This window comes from Rhinolophus sinicus, linkage group LG11 (assembly GCF_036562045.2).
Source record: "Rhinolophus sinicus isolate RSC01 linkage group LG11, ASM3656204v1, whole genome shotgun sequence".
Taxonomy (NCBI): Eukaryota; Metazoa; Chordata; class Mammalia; order Chiroptera; family Rhinolophidae; genus Rhinolophus; species Rhinolophus sinicus.
Genome location: NC_133760.1, coordinates 66,572,750 through 66,589,735, shown reverse-complemented (window position 1 = coordinate 66,589,735; position 16,986 = coordinate 66,572,750). Strand labels below are relative to the sequence as shown.

Here is a 16,986-nt window from a genome sequence, read left to right as displayed (position 1 = left end):
TTCTCAATCCCATGCTCTCTCTCTTCTCCTTCTGGTACCCCTATTATTTGAATGTTGTTAGGCTTGATGTTGTCCCACAGATCTCTTAAACTAGCCTCATTTTTTTTTTTTTTTGGATTATTTTTCTTTTTGCTGTTCAGTTTGGGTATTTTCTGCTACCTTGTCTTCCAAATCGCTGATTTGATGCCCTGTTTCATCTAGTCTGCTAGTGATTCCTTCTAGTACATTCTTCATTTCAGTTATTGTATTCTTTGCTTCTGACTGGTTATTTTTTTAATGGTTTCTATGTCCCTTTTTAATGCTTGCTATCTCTCTGTTGACATTCTCACTAAGTTCCTTGAGCATCCTTATAACCACTGTTTTGAACTCTCTGGTAGATTGCTTGCCTCCATTTCATTTAGTTCTTTTTCTGGAGTTTTCTCCTGTTCTTTCATTTAGGACACATTTCTCTGTTTCCTCATTTTGGCTGCTTCTCTGTGTTTGTTTCTATGTATTAGGTAGAGCTGCTATGTCTCCCAGTCTTGGCCAGTGGCCTTATGTAGTAGGTGCCCTGTGGGACCCTGGCACAGTCTCCCTGGTCACCTGTGCTGGATGCTCCAGGAGTGTCCCTGGTGTGGGTTGTACGTGCCCTTCTGTTACATTTGAGCCTTGATTGCTATTGGCATGTGAGTGGGTGGGACTGACCTCCATGCTGAGAGGCTGTGGGGTTTGGCCACATCCATAGCTTACAGTCTGCTCAGCGGGGGTCTTACCACTGAGTGGGATTCAACCTATTAGGCTCTGGTGCCTGTTAAGACCTCCCTTTGTGTGTGCCGCTTGTGAGGCTAACTGGGCAGGGCTCTGCTGTGGTCTGAGCCAACCTCTGAGTATGTTGTTCCTGGAGCCTCTTGGGAGGGGTTCTAGTGCAGGCCCAAGTCACCCACTGCCTGTGAGTGGCTGGGGGCTACCTGGTAAGAGCTACAAAGCCATCTGTGGTGTTGGAGGCACGTGGGAGAGACCACGCTGTGAACCGAGGATGTCTGCCACCGGTACTGGACCTGGGACAGTTCCACAAAATGGCAAGGCCTGCTGCCACCTGTTGGCTCCCTTAAGGTTCAGCCACTGAAAAAACCTCATTGGGTATGTGAGTTGGGTGAGGCAGGGTCGCAGGGAGTCACTAGAGTGGGACGAGTTGTGGTCACCAGGTTAATGAAGACTCTGGTTTGGTGCCAGTGCTAAGACTGGAGCTACTCAGGAAGTCTCAGAGCACAATGAGTCCAGCTGCTGCCTGCCTGGGGCCCGCAGACTCTTGATAGTTTTCCAAGAAAGAGTACAATGCAGGCAGGGCTGGATGCTCTTGAGAAAGTGTGTGAGTTGGGTGGGGCAAGGTCCCAGCTGAGTCAGCAGGGTGGAGCTCCAGAGCTCACCAGACCAATCAGATTCAGATTTGGACGTAAGCGTAGGGGGCGGGCTCAACACAAGAAAGATGGCGGCTGTCTGCCAGCTGCACAGAAGGAGTATTCCACACAGGGAAAATGCTGACTGTCCTCCAGCCCTCTCACCTCAAAGCCACACACCTCAGTCTGCCCTCTGCATGCCTCTGACGCCCCCCGGGTCACCGCCCCTCCGCTGGAGCTCAAGGTGAGTGGTTGCGAGCGAGTGAGTCTGTGCGTGGCCCTTTTAAGAGGACTTTGATTTTCCCGCAGCCTTCTGTCCTACCCGGATGGTCAGAATCCCCGTTTTTCAAAGCCAGATGTTGTGGTGTCTCTTCCTGGCACCCGTACTCCAGGCTCGGGAGTCTGGCATGGGGCTAGAATCCCTCCCTCCTCTGAGGGAAGCCTCTGTGGCTGAGATATCCCTCCTGATTCTCAACCACCACAGAGGTGTAGGGCCTGTTCCGCATCTCCGCCCCTCCTACCGGTCTCAGTGTGGCTTCTTTATATCCTTAGTTATAAATCTTCTGTTCAGCTAGATTTCAGATGGTTCTCCAGGTTGGTTGGTCTATAATTTAGCTGCAATTTGAATGCGTTCGTGGAAGGATGCAGGCACAGTGGTTATCTACTCCGCCATCTTGGATCTCCTCGTCTTTTTTATTGTAGCAATTCTCATAGGTATGAAGTGGCATTTCATTATGGTTTTGATTTGCATTTCCTTGATGACTAATGGCATTGAACATCTTTTCATGTGCTTATTGGCCATTTCTATTTTCTTTGGAGAAATATCTATTAAAATCATTTGCCCATTCAAAGTTGGGTTATTTGTCCTTTATTGTTGAGTTATAATAGCTCTGCACATATTCTGGACACTAGACCCCTATTAGCTATGATTTGCAAATATTTTCTCTCATTTTATGGGTTGTCTTTTCATCTTAAAATTGTTTTTATTGATATATAATTGACATATACATTTGTGTAAGTTGTTTTCTTGTGACGTCTTTGGTTTTGGTATCATGATAATATTGGCCTCATAGAATGAGTTGGGAAGTGCTCCCTTCTTTACTATTTTTTGGTACAAGTTTTTAAAATTGGTATTAATTTTTCTTTAATTGTTTGGTAGGAGTCACAAGTGGAGCTGATTGGGCCTGAGCTTTACTTTGTGGGTAAGACACTCTCAGGGTTGGTCTTTGAGTCCTTCCTCTTGAATTGGTCAGAGTGCTCATAGAAGAATCCTCCTGTTTCCTGTCTGGGTGGAATAAGCCTGGTTGCCAGGCTTCTGGGAGCCAAGTGGAAGAAGGAGGTTGAAGTCATACTGTTCTTTGCTTTGTTAACTTTCACTTTAAGCCCTGTTTTCTGTGTGGTAATTTCCCCTTAGCCAAGTAAGAAATAGGGAGGTTGGTTCTGGGCACACACAGCACATTCTCTGTCAGTTACTAGCAGCTCTATTCCTAACTGGCAGAGATAGCCCGAAGCTGGATGGCCCTGGTTTGCTGTTTCCCTAGCAAAATCCTCCGGTCTGCTCCATCAGGAGAGGGTCAGTGGCCTGGTTCACAGAATTGGGAACAGATCTAGGTGGCCAGCACTTCCTAAGCTTTCAACTGCTCCTGTTATAACCCTTCCTTCATCCCCAGGATAAACGGAACCTGGAGCCGCCAACCTTTGGGGGTTTTCTACAGTGAAAATTGGGTTGCTTCTTCATTTCCCTCCCTTCTGGCTTAGGATAAGTTTTTATTTTTGTTTGTTTGTTTGTTTTAGTAGGGTTTTGATGAGAAGAGCTTTTTGCCTATTTTGATTTTAATCCACCGTGTTAGTAACTACATATACACCTATTTTCCAGTTTCCAACAATATTGTTGTTTGCTGTTGTGGGCTTTTCCTTTCTTTTGTCCCTATAGTTATACCTCCTGCCCCTTTTGTATCCCTTTACAGTCATTTAGTGAGGTTTTGGTAAGGAGTGAGTTTCCCTGTACAGTCAATGGGTCGTCTTAACTGGAGGCCATCATCTTCTATTTAAGGCTTTGGCTTAAACCTGTCCTTTCATCTGCACTTTTGGAAGTCTGTTTTCTAAGGCCCAGGGTATGGCTATTACAGATTCTACACAGACATGGTAATTTTGGGCTTGTAGCTGTACCTTCTAGTTTCCTCATCTGAAACTTTGAAGGTGCATATTAGTCAGGATTCTGGATCGCAAATGACAGAAAGCCAGGGCAACACGCTTCAACAAAAAGGGGCTTGACATTCTCATCTAGAGGAAATGTCTGGGGAGGAGGTTCTCAGGCAGGTCCTCCCAGCCCTGCTCCAGGCTCACCTCTTGCCAGCGTAGCAACTTCAAAGGGAAAAGGATCTTCTCTTTCCCAATGGCAGCAACAGAAGTCCCAGCAGTGGCTTCTTTCTGAACTCAGAGCAGGGCACTTGATTAGCTGGTAGGGTCAAAGGGGGCTTCCCTTGGAGGAAGGGGAAGAGGGAGTTAGCTTCTACAAACCACGTGGACCAGAGTGAGAGAGGAGGGGCAGTTGCCCTATACAGCATAGCAATACTGATACCAGAAGAAGAAGGGACAGGTGCTGGGCAGGCAAAAGTAACAGGTGTCCACTGCAGGGGAATCCCACCAGCCTCCTAGCCTTGATGTAAATTAAACCTTTATCTCAATGCCTGGGACCTTAAAACGTTAGCTGTTGTGATTGTTGTCCTTATTAACAGCGTGACTCTGTGGCTGGCCTTCTTATCCTTCAGAACTAATTCCTTTGCCAGGGACGCAGAGGCACAGAGCTTCCACTCTCCTCTGCCCTCTGAGACATGAAGTTGGCAGCCAGGCTCAGTGAGGGCTGCTGAGCGCATGCCCCCGTCCCCAGGTGGGTGTCCCTCTCCTTATCACATCAAGCCAAGGCCCAGTGTATCCCTGCCTCCTCCTCCATGCAGCCTTTCACATTCCTCAGCTTATCCTTCTTGCTGAAAGAACACATGTGGAATAATTTGCCACTTATTTGTCACCTATTTTGGAGTGATTATGTTGAGTGTGGGTGTCCTTACATTGGCACTGTCTGTTCAGATACATTATGAACGTCTTGGGCGCAGGGCCTGGGTGCCCTATGCCTTCAGTTACACTCCGTTATTCTCGCCTTCCTTTCCTCCCAGGCTCGTAATGCAAATCTGAGTAGCCAGTAAGTACCAGGCAACTGAGGTGTGTAGCTGGTGCCCTGGCCTGGAGGGCAGGGCCCAGGCCTATTGGAGGACATCAGACGATGGGATGTTGGGGCCATCTCTGCCAGTGAGGGATGGAGCTCAGCTGCTCGTAACTGGCAGAGACCACTCTGTGTGTGCCCAGAGCCAACCTCCCTATTTCTTACTAACTGAACGCCAAAGTTTTAGAACCCCAATTTAACAAACACAAATCTCAATACTTGACTTAATAGCAGACCTTGAAAGAAACTTTTATTATGAAAATTGTATAATCTATTCACTAGCAGAGAGAATGGTATAATGAATTCCCATGTACCCATCATTCAGCTTCAGCAATGTTAACACCTGGCTAATCTTGTTTCATTGATTACATTCCCTCCCACCGTTGGGGTATTTTGAAACAAATCCAAATATCATTATCATTTCATCCATCAACTCAGTATGTCTAAAAGGTCATCTTTGAATGTGTGTGTATGTGTGTGTGTGTGTTTGTATAATACAAAACGTAATACCTTTATCACCTATAAAAAACAATGATAATTTCTTATCACATCACAGAGCCACTTGTTCAAATTTCCCCAGTGTTGTTTTTTTTCTTTTCTTTTCTTTTTTTTATTGGGAAAGGGGAACAGGACTTTATTGGGGGAACAGTGTGTACTTCCAGGCCTTTTTTCCAAGTGAAGTTGTCCTTTCAATCTTAGTTGTGGAGGGTGCCGTTCAGCTTCAAGTTGTCCTTTCAGTCTTAGTTGTGGAGGGCGCAGTTCAGCTCCAGGTCCAGTTGCCTGCTGCTGGTTGTAGGGGGCGCAGCCCACCATCCCTTGCGGGAGTCCAACCGGCAACCTTGTTGTTGAGAGGACGCACTCCAACCAACTGAGCCATCTGGGAGCTCAGCGGCAGCTCAGCTCAAGGTGCCGTGTTCAATCTTAGTTGCAGGGGGTGCTGCCCACCATCCCTTGCGGGACTTGAGGAATTGAACTGGCAACCTTGTGGTTGAGAGCCCACTGGCCCATGTGGGAATCGAACTGGCAGCCTTTGGAATTAGGAGCATGGAGCTCTAACCGCCTGAGCCACCGGGCCGGCCCCCCCAGTGGTTTTAAAGAGCTGACTTGTTCCAACAGGTTCCAAAAACACAACACCCACATACTACATTAGCAGAACCCCGATTTTATTCAATGGGGCAAGGTGCTCAGCTGAAGAAGTGCATTTTCCCACTTCCCTGTGTCTCAGTTTGGCCAAGGAGGTAGAAGTGGAAGTGTGGAGGATGCATCCAAAAGGTGCTCCGTGCTGGGAGATGAGCACCTTTTGTTTTTCCCTCCTTCCTTCTTCCTGATGCCTGGAACTTGAGATGTGATTTCTGGAGCTCTAGCAGCTATCTTGAGCCATGAGGTGATCTTGCAAGTGAAAGCCAAGGTAGGATGGCAGACAGAAAGAAAGTAGGAACCTGATTTCTGTCGACTCTACTGCTATTTCCAGCCTTTATTATCAAATCATTTAAGATTAAGTTCAGTTTTAATAGAAAACAAAATAAAAATTTTAGAGTCGTGGCTTAAGCAAGATAGGAATTACGTTTTTGTCTCTCACATAAAATAAGCATAGAGGTAAGCAACCCAGGGCTAATACAGAGGTTCCACAAAGTCACAGAGTATTAGATATCTATGGCGATACAGCTAGAAGCTTAAAACCACAATGGCTTACCTGTTTCAACATCTGAGGGTCAGGAATCTAGGATTCATGAGACCTGGGCTGCAGTCATTCCTACCTTGACTGGGTCCAGAGGAGCCACAGGTTTCTGGCTTCAATTCCCAGCTTTCTTGATCTCTCCATAGAGCATATCAAAGCAAGATATCCAAGATGGAAAGAAGGAGCAGAGAGGGCCCATTTGAGGTGGAAGCTGCTCTTCCACTCAGTCTCAGAAGTGAACGCCCCCTAGGCCTCTCTTGTCCTTCCTGCCCTTGTGATGCAGTCCCCCATGCTCATGCCTTCGCCCCTGCCCCACCCTGCCGCGCAGCATGTCCCATTGTCCGTCCTCACCCAGCCCTCTTGATTCTGGAGAACACTTCAGGTCCCTGCCCACTTCTCTGTCCTCTTTCTCCTCTCTTTGTGCCTCTAATGCCTGATTTGGTCCAAGGCACCATGCAGCTCCTTTCCATTCCTGACCTCCAGGCCACCCAGAACTCGGAGACCCACCCCTGCTCCACCTTCCCAGGGTCCACTGCCACCTCCCTGCACACCGCTGGCCACTCCCCTTCCTGGGACCGCCGGTCCTCTTCTCCCTTATCTGCTTTCTTCCCATCTAGCCAGGCCCTGATTGAGCCTCCTCCTCCAAGAAGCCTCTTCCTTGTGGTTTCTGGTGCTTTCATGATCTTTATTCCACCTTTGACTAAAAGGTCTGCTGGGGAGATGGGATGAAGTGGGATGGCGGCAGAGGGCTCGCTAGAGCGGCCGGCACTGTGGCAGGGATAAGCATGTGGGCTTCGGCGTCTGGGTGCTGAACTGCCTTTCTGCTCTGGGGGCTCTGCCCCTAGAACGATGATGTTGGAGGGTCTGCATCCCTCCTGCCTGGTCTGCACCCCTGCGACAGGGGCCTGGCTCTCCACCTTATGCGTGTGATGCCGAGAGGAAGGGATGGTTAGATTCTTGCTGGTGGAGGGGGCAGCCTGCTGGGGGGGCCTTGATCTGGCCCCGTGGCTCCTGAGGCCGCGTCTCCAGAATCCCTTGGCCCCACCTTGACCTTCCATCACGCAAGCCCCTGGTTGCTTAAACAGCAACTCCTGTGCTGGCCACCAGGAGCCCCAGCGGAGGGACAGTCAGGCTGAGAGGTGTTGTCTCCCGAGATGGAAAAGGAAGGTCAAGGCCGGGGGCAGCAGGGGGTGGGACGGCTCCTGCGGCCCTATGGGTGACTCTGGGTGGGGCTGGTTTCCTGGGCTCGGTGCTTTGGTGGCCTCGGTGGTTTTCCTTCTGCTAAGTGCCGGGCACCCCAGGCGAGGCTGAAGGGTGTCCAGCGGGCGCGATGCCCCGGGGCCTCTCCGCACAAAACTGTGGGCTCAGCCGGCGCTGGGGCGAAGGGCGGGCCCGGGATCCCGGGCGCAGAGCGAGACCGGGGCGCCCCCTGGTGCCCGAGGCAGGGACGAGCCCAATCTCCCGGTAGCACCAAGATGGCCGGGGGTGGCCTCGCCCCTGTGCTTGACCGGCTCCGGGAAGTGTCCCCTGACTTGTGGATGGGCCACTTCCGTCTCTGTAGGGGACAACGGGGAGCCTCCGGGATGCAGCGCGCGGCGGGCGCACGGCCCGGGGCACCCTCGCGTCCTGAAGTCATGTCCAGGCCGGCCCAAGGGGCCTCCTGTCACCCCTGGGGTTCACACACAGGGACAGAATTGAGTGTGTTATCCCCTCCCCCTCCTCCAGGCTCTGGACTGGGTGTGGGGATAGCCGTACTGAGAACATTCTCTGCGGAGTGTGAAGTTCTGAGTTTTCCAAATCCCAGATGAAAGTTGCTTTTGTGATTTATTTGCTTCTAAAAATTCCTGCCCTACCTGGAGGCTTCCAGGGCTGCGCTATCCAGCTGGTGGCCACGACTGCATGTGGCTGTTGAGCACTTGAAGGGTGGTGACTGAGGAACCGAATTTTTCATCTTATTTAATTTTCTTTAAACTTAAAAACAAGCAGTGTAAATTTTCCTGTAACAAAATGGGTTTTGGTAGGACTACGTGTGACTTTAAATGTTAAAATGTAGCGTCCAAGTTGAGACGTGCTGTGTAAAGTACACACCAGATTTCAAAGCGGTAGTACAAGAATGTAAAATACTCATTTTTAAATAATTACACACTGAAACATTTGGATATACTGAGTTAAATAAACATTAATTTTACCTTGTTTAAAAAATTATGGCTGGCTACTACAAAGTTTGTAGTTACTTATGTAGATGGCATTCTATTCCTGTATTTCTGCTCTAGGGAGTGAGATGTGCTGTTTTATTTTCTGACTCCACTGTGGGGAAAGGGCCTGACAGTCAGGGACCAAGAGCATGGGACTCCTAGGTAGGTTGTCGGCCAGGCTCACAGTCAACCCAGAAGGCATGTCATAGCAGCCCCAGCTGGCAGGCACACAGCCCCCACGTTAGGTGGGCACCGGGCTTGGCACATGAACTCATGCAAAGAACACTCATCTGTGGCCTGAAGACCTGGGTTCCAGCATTGGCTGTGCCCCTTACTGTGTGTGTGCCTGTCTCTTGGTGCCTCACAAGCAGTGAATGTGAAATGGGGCCCTGTCCAGGGGCTCCCAGGGCCAATGTGACATCATAGGGGGAAGCCCTCTTCAGCCACTGCTGATGGTGGCTCTCTCTGGAGGAGGGCATTACGGAAAACTTGGACGTTTCTGGAATGCTGATTTGTTACCAGCACATAATTCTTTTGAAATCTGTCCAAGTGCATCTTTCAAAAACTTTGTTCCACACTTTTAAATGCACGTCAGTGGACTGTAGCAGGCACCTGATTCATTGTTTATAGAACTGAGAGAAGGGATCCGGGCTGAAGCTTCTCCAAGGGAGCTGGCTCTGAGCTGGCAGGGGCCGCAGAAGGGAGACAGACAGGCCCGAAGGCCAAACCCCACGGCTGTCCAGCAACCCTTCCCCGGGGAATTGGAAATGACCGGGCAGCCAGAAGGTTGAGTTTTCCTCTTAGGGAGCCCATCTGTTCCTGCCACCCTGACCACTTGACACCAGGTCCTAGGAGCAAAGCTTGAGTCCCGAAGTGCCAGCCCTTTTTAAAAAATAAACATTCTCCATTATAGATGCACACATACACACACGCGTGCGCACGCACGCACACACAAACACCTCACAGAGCAAGAGGGGAAGTGCTCCTGTGTATTTTCCCTTCTAACATTAGACCCCGTCGGGGTAACTTCAGTTCCAAGTTCTGGGTGCACAAACCCTGTGACATGAGGCACGAGAGAGCAGGGTGGGCCCAAGCTGGATTGTCCTGGGCTCATCCGGGGATCTAAGCCCCCGAGAAGCCGGTGGGCTTTTCTCATAAGCGAGGCTGCTCAGTCTGTCAGGTGGCTCCAGAGCCCCTGCAGGCACAAGGGTTGTGAGAGCCAGACAACTCTATTCCCTGGTTCTTGGTGGGGAGCAGGAAACACAGGCTCAGTGTAACGGAAACTCATTGCCAGCGTGGAGAGCAGCCTGCAGGGATGGCAAGAGAATTTAAGGTGACTAAATGTTCTGGGGCGCTGAGGCCACAACTTTTTCCAGGACAATATGTCTCAGAAAACCCAGTCTTCCTTCTCAGCAAAGGGGTAATGCCTCAGGCAGGCAGTGGAGAGCCACCCCGCCACTTGGGAAGCAGCTGGATGGAGGCGGAGAGCTAACGTGATGCTCTTTAGTGAGATTACTGGTGGGTGAGGGGACCCAAGCCCCACTGCATGCACTGGGGCTCCTCAGGGAGCAGTTTGTAAAGCAGCTTCCTTGTGTGAGATCAATAGAATGACTGTTCACATGAAACACAGATTGTAGTTCTCCTTTCAGCTGGAAAATGGATGCTTGAAACTCTCAAAGCTCTTTGGGTCCAAAAACTCCACAACCTCCAATCCTGAAACCTTGGTATTTTTCAGGTTGATATCATCTCTTCTCAGGATACTGTATCCTGCGATAGGGTATTGTTTCAGGGCCTGGATGACGTTCTGAGTCACAGTGTCAGTCAGAACCTACCAGTTTAGGGAACTTTATTTTACAGGTGAACCTGAGGCTACAGCTTGATGCTGCACAGCTGGTTAATGGGATTAGAACTCCCAGCGCTGGTTCAGTCCTTTGATCCACCACACGCCTGGCTAAGGGGCCAGTGCCACCCACCAGCAACGAGCCTGTTGAATGTTTTGCTTTTGGGCACTGATGGCAGCCAGGGTAGCTTGAGGGTTTAGTTGGAGTGCTTGTGTTATTCACACCTGAGCACGGTTCCCAAGCGGCCTTACCTTCCTTCTCCCCAGTAGATACAAAGCTGGGCCCACTGAATGCAGCGAGGGAAAAGAACCGTGTGGGGAAAATAAGAAAACAGTGGAGGAGAGTTGGGGGGTAACATGTGACAAAGGAAAACTTCCTTTTGTCTTAAGGGCCTTCTGACAGGACCCCACACAGTGGTAGATTCTCTAACAAACTAGGCAACATCGCCACCTGGTGGCCATAGAGGGCATGTGTTTTATAGAAGGAATTGAAATGCGGGGCTAATCCAGCCATCAGCTACTGATTCAATATCCACGTCCCCCTCCAAAACGGTGGAGGCTGGTGCTTGGGGTTGGGGGGGTGGCACACCTGTTGAGGCAGACTGCCCCAGGCAGGAAGGTGCACTGAGTATGACCTCCAGGCCAAGTGGGTACCCTTTGCTTAGCATCAGCTGACAGGATCTAGAAGGGTTGGGCTAACAGCAACATGGGAGCCATGCTTGCTGGTCCTCCTGGGACTGTCAGGCTACAGGAAGTCACAGAAGAGGTGGCGTTTTAGAGCTCTGGTGAAGCCCATCAGCCAGCCCCGTTTACAGCCAGCAGTCACCTGCTGCGCCAGGACAGGCCTCTGTAGGCAGGGCTCTTGGTTATTACTGCCTACGTGACAGCCTTTCCCACCTAACCCAGTCACCTGCCTTGTAAGAGCGTCCTCGTCCAAAAAACAAAAAACAAAATGCACTCTGCTGCTCAGTGGAGTCAGATGAACAGGAAGGACATTTAACACAGTCTGAGTAACCATGGGGGCTATTATCTCATTCATCAAGGTCCAGCCATTTGCCAAGGTATATACACATTTTATTTAAAAAAGTTTACAGTTTTCATTATACACAACTATTAAGAGGTTATAGTCAGAGGAGGCATTTGTCCTGTTGACAGAAGTGCCCACTAGATCATCACAATGCAAGGAAACAGGTGGGAGGGAGGGAGACAGGGCGAGGAAAAAATAAGTGATCAAAAGCTTAGATTTCAAAGAAGGGCTGGTAAGTCCCTTTTAGCTCTTCAAGTATCACACAATATGTACCAAATACAATCAGTAAATAATGGCCATCTCTTCCCAAGCCCACAGCCAAGACGACTAGTTGCTGAATTAAGAGTCCTGGCCCTTTCTCAGGTGAGTGGAGGGCTGGTAGCTCCCCCTGCCCCAAGGGGCCTCCACTCCAGCCAGTCCCTAATGGAATCGCCAAGGTGTTCAGCGGCCAGAACATATAAAAATGGATTCAGAAGTCCAAAGAAACGCAAGTCTTTGTGCCCAATCAGAAATGATTTGATTTCAGTCAACAAGGCTGTGAACTCAGTTAGGAAGTGATGGAATAAAACTCTTTGCTAACTTTTGTTAGACTTTCGCTTTTCTCACTGAGTCCCTAGAACCCAGAGGGGTCACATGCCATTTAAAATCAAACGTTAGTTCCCAGAAACTTGGTGTCTAGAAACTGACCCATGGAGGCTAGTAGAGAATCTGTCTTTCATGATTCTCAGCCATCCCAATAAGAGGCCTAATGAAAAGCAAGTGTCAGGCCAAGGCCAAGAGGGCTTCAGGGAGACTGGAGGGAAAAACATTCCTTTGAGGGGAGACACTCTCCAGGAGCTTAGATCAGCCAGTTGGCAATTAGAACAGCTTTTGAAGTGGAAGAAAAATGTTAGGTACTGGAGAGATGCATGGCAACTTCTGACAATTATCTCAGGAGTATAAAATGCTGGTTGAAACTGCACAGTAACCTCAAGGAGGGCAATGAGACCGAAGACTGGAAGAGTGACAAGGCCAGCGTTTTGGCTGGCTGCCACCATCGCAGCCCACAAGGCCCCGTGTTGGGGCTGCAGAGCAGCGGCCTCAATGCTGCAGCCATCCTGCTCACTGGGGTTTGGCGGGAGTCGGAGCTCAGTCACTTAACAGGGACAAAGAATGGCCTGCGCTGGTAAACTGCAAGGAAGGATTTCCAAACTGGAGGAACTAAGAAAGGGAGACTGCCAGAAACAACTCTGACTTACCACCACACCTTCAAGCAGTAATGTTCAGCCTTTCTGAGGGGCTTGTCTGAGTGTTGTGATGGGACAATCTGGAAAAGCTTTGGTATGGTAACGCCCCTGGCCCCAGCCTTACTCTATCATCAATTATTGGGGGCTCAGAGTCCTCGGATTCATAGCCAGGCCTTATTCCATTCTCTCTGCACCTGTAAGTATGGTCTTCTACCTCCTTCCTCTCCCAGGACAGGGAAGGGACCAAAAGTTAGCCTAAGAAGGGATTCTCTTCAACTCATCAAAAGTCAGTTTCGCAGTGGAGAGGAAAAGACCCACATAGAGCCAAAGACATGCATGAGACCAAGGTTAGTGCCCGATGGGACAGATTTGCACAGAATGAGAGAGTACAGTGTGATTTGGGTAGCAATTCCAGAAGCTTCCAGTTCTAACAGAGAAGCCTAATGACCTTCATTACAGACTTGGATGGTGGACACACATACACACACACACCAGCCATACTCAGATCTATTTCTTAACCCCTGCAACCTCCCCCCACAAGCCTTTATTTGGGAATTCTGCACCACCAGATTTCTAGTGCTGGAGCTCTCAATCGCAGGCAAGCTGATGTCTTTTCATTAGAGAAACATGAATTTAGTTGGGGAGCAGAGCTGTGGCACTGCTCACATACCTTCCCTAAACTTGGTTCTACTAGTTTTTCGGACAAGATTTAAAGCAATTATTATCTGGACATGACTTTTTTTTTTTTTTAAAGGTATTTAGAACACTACTGTTTATACCATATTGAAAAAATACAATTTTTTATTGTTTGAACTCAAATCACCACCCAGCACTTTAAGCCTACCCTAAGTCGCACCTACAGTAACGGTTACAGCACAAGCAAACTGCTAATTCAGCAGGTAAGCCAGCAGAGACCCTCCCTCCCCCACAGTACTGAGAAGACAACGTGCTAGATAAGAGTGAAAGTACACCATTACATGTTAAATAGTTAATACTACCCTTCCCACAGGCCACAGATGCTAGACAGACAACTCAGTACAGTTAACCACAGCCCTACAGAACTGCACCTTACATTGTTTTTATTAAAGAAAACCTTTTGCTTCATGCCCGTCATTAACATAAAATAAGTAAATTCTTTGCTTTTTTTTTTATTTAGGAAAATAATCATGCTAAAAGCAAGTTGTACTTTATATAGATTTTCAAAGAAAAGACTGATTGTGCTTTTTGAATTAAAAAAAAAAAAGTATCTTCCAACCTCACCGACTCAAATCTTGTGGAATATAGCACTTCTAAACTAAAAACACACATCAGAAAGAAAAATTATCCATCCCAGTGGGACGTTCAAAAATTGTCTTTAGGTTTTAGGATTGGCTAATTATGCTCTTGTCAAATTGGTTGCGGCACAAAAAGAGCAGAGGTGCTGTCGAGAGCTCTCCAAATTCAGCAGGCAACACGCAGATTTGAAGGGAACTCTGCCAGCACCTGGACATATGGTTAGCTGAGTAAACATTTGATTAGCAGGCATTTTAAACGGTCTGATTTCCTCTTAACATACACAGGAGATTTTCTTCCTTCAAAACCTGTCTTACTACTACATCGTATATCTGAATCCTTTCCTCCTCTTCAGTCACTCTGAAAAAAGCTGTGTTTGTTTTCCCCATGTAGAGTCACTTTGGGTACAAGAACCTTTATTTGTTCCAATTATTACTCATTTGAAATTTAGAATGTGTGTTGGGTCTAAAATATCCACTTCCCACTCCCACAAGCAGATGATGACCAGGCGGCTGCCAAGAGCAGCAGCAGAAGGAAAAACACAACTGAAACGTGAATGCGAGTCCCCAGGAGTCCCAGCCACCAGACGGGTCCTTCTTCCCGAATCTAATGGTCCACTGAGCGGCTGTCCAAGGAGGAGGCCATCTCTTGGTAGGTGAAGATTAAATCTGCAACCTGTCTAAGCACAATTCACACACACACCAAAAACAAACAGAAAACCCCACCAAATCCCCAAAACAAAAATAACCCACAATCACCTTCAAATTTAAAGCTTAGTCCAGGGTAGCGGTCTCAAAATGGCCACCAGAAGGCTGAGGATGTGACTCCGTACGTGCTGGATCAGAGGAAACATCTTTCCAGTCCCGTTTCTCTTCCTGTCCTGTCCCCTCCAAAAAGGTCTGGGTTACAAGCTCTACCCCATGAAAAAGAATCAGGTTCAGAAAACACTTCCCCAAGGTTCTCCAAAGCAAAACACTCGTGGCTGCAGGGCCAGGCAGCGAGAAGGGCAGGAATCTACATATAAAAATGTACTGAAAATCCGAGCCAAAAAATGGTTTTACGTTTCACTACTCCAATTAGCTCCCTGTTTTATACTGTTACTCCACAGAAATGGGGCCACCTAGGCAGGGCTCTCAGGCAGGAGCAGCTCTGCTTCTCACGTGGCTGGCTCTAAAAGCTCCCAGAGCAGGCCTTCTCCTCCCCCGTTTTTTCCCTTTCCATTTGGAAAAAGCACTATTCTATCTTCACATCCAAGAGCTGGTTGGTTTGGTTTGTTTCTTTGGAACCATCAACAAAAGAAGCAACTTTTTCCTGTTATTGTCACTCAGTCTATCTATGAGAGCGGCTATTTCTTTTGACAGTTCAGTAGCACGGAGGCTGCCTTGGCCAAATGGACCTAGGAACGCATGCACTCGGGCCGCAGACGGCTGCCTACATGGAATGTGGGGGTCGCTATGCACCTCAGGTTGAGAAATGACCAAGAAATCGAGATCTAAAGGGTGATATATAATATATATATATCAATGCTATTATTCATAAAAACCTGGTTTAGTAATAAAAAAAATTGCTTTGTTTAAATATGAATATTATAGTCTGCTTCTCATGGTTAGGAAATAATAGTCTTTCTGAAAAGCAGGTGCTTTTTCTACTACAACTCCATATCCTGGGCCTCATCTTCCGAAAAGTCAGACATAGAACTCTCCGACGAGCTGTCACCGGTGCCCTCTTCCTGTTCTTTCAGTGCCTCCTCCGTGGCGTATTTCTGGATGTACTCTGCATGGGGCGGGGGTAAAGAAAACACAAGGGCAGTGAACAGGCAGGCATGTGCTTCAGTGACCCCAAAGCCGGCAAGTCCCAGGGAGGTGCAAGCTTTCCTTATATGCTGGTGTAACAAAGACGACAGTTACATGGTCATGAAAGCTAAGGGGCACATCCCACAGGAAGATGTGGGAGTTTATGCATTTTGCCCCCTTAGTAAGAGAGGCAAAGCAGAACACACGATTTGCAGGGGAATAAATAAACTGCATGGCTGTCCTAGAACTCCTTGGGCCATCCCCTCCACCAGGTGGATGAACACCCCGAGTGGACATGTACAAGGCAGCTGACCAAGCCGGGCCTCGGCTGAAAGCACAGGAAGGCTGGCAGACACCCAGGACGATGTTACAGCGCCTTCAGTTCTCAGCCAGGCTGCCCTGACTCCTTCCTTGCTGGCTTACCAATATGGCGCCCAGCTCCCGACGTGATGGATTGCGGAAATGTGAACCCTGCACTTTCTTTTTACTTTCTAAGTTAATAAAACTATTCACCTCCCAAATAGCACCAGACTAATTATGATTCCATAGTAATTTATAAGGAAATCCCCCATCATTTTTAGATTTGCAATTATATAATTATAGTCAGCCCAAATCTATTATTTTAGGAATAGATTTTAGTCTAAACAGATCCACTTGTCAGGTTTTTGAAGCAGCTGGTAAAAACAGTCTCTCAATCTGCTCAGGAATGAGCTGCTATCTGGAGACACAGCTAGCCTCAGTGACTTTACCATGTATTATTTACCTGAAGATTTATGCTGCTATAGCCTAGGCTGAATCTGCTGGTTGAAAAAAAACACCCAACAACAAAATTTAAGAACTGCTGAATAAACAACTAAACTTCCTAAAATCTCTAAGGGCATACTGTTCTCAAGTAAATAGCCTATACACAATATGAAGTGACAAGACACTCAGAATCCTGTTCATAATGCTGGCAAGAGAAAAACATATCTTCACGTCCTTAAGCTTTGTTTTTCTTCCCATGGAGTTACAGGGACTAAATGCAAGAGGAAGATAAGGTAAATAGCCACACAGGCCTACCAAATTGCAATAACTTAGTGCAGGGACCTAGCTAAGAATATTTTTTTACATTTTTAAAGAGTTGTTAAAAAAAAAAGAAAAAAAAAATGAAAGAGAAGAGTAGGTGAGAGACTGTATGTGGTCAAATCTGGCATTGTACAAGCAAAGTTAGCAGGCCTCCGACTTAAGAGTACTACAAATTCATAATACAATTTTACACAGATGATGAGATGAAAAAAAGCCTCTGAGTAGGTAGGAACTGACCTTAGTTTACCTTTTAGAATGAAGAGAAATGTTTATCGAAGCCTTAGAAATTTTCTG

The 16,986-nt window shown here is 47.9% G+C and overlaps 1 protein-coding gene across 3 annotated transcripts in view; it reads right to left on the bottom strand.

Annotated features, from left to right (window-relative positions):
• Positions 1-11,361: 11,361 nt before the first annotated feature.
• The window catches only part of UBE2H (ubiquitin conjugating enzyme E2 H), a 93,919-nt gene continuing 88,294 nt past the window's right edge, over positions 11,362-16,986 (bottom strand). For all 3 annotated transcript variants that reach the window (XM_074315611.1, XM_019751331.2, XM_019751336.2), the window contains one exon: positions 11,362-15,607. In XM_074315611.1, the coding sequence (XP_074171712.1) occupies positions 15,483-15,607 (125 nt within the window). In that variant the 3' untranslated portion in view covers positions 11,362-15,482. The remainder of the gene's footprint in view (positions 15,608-16,986) is intronic.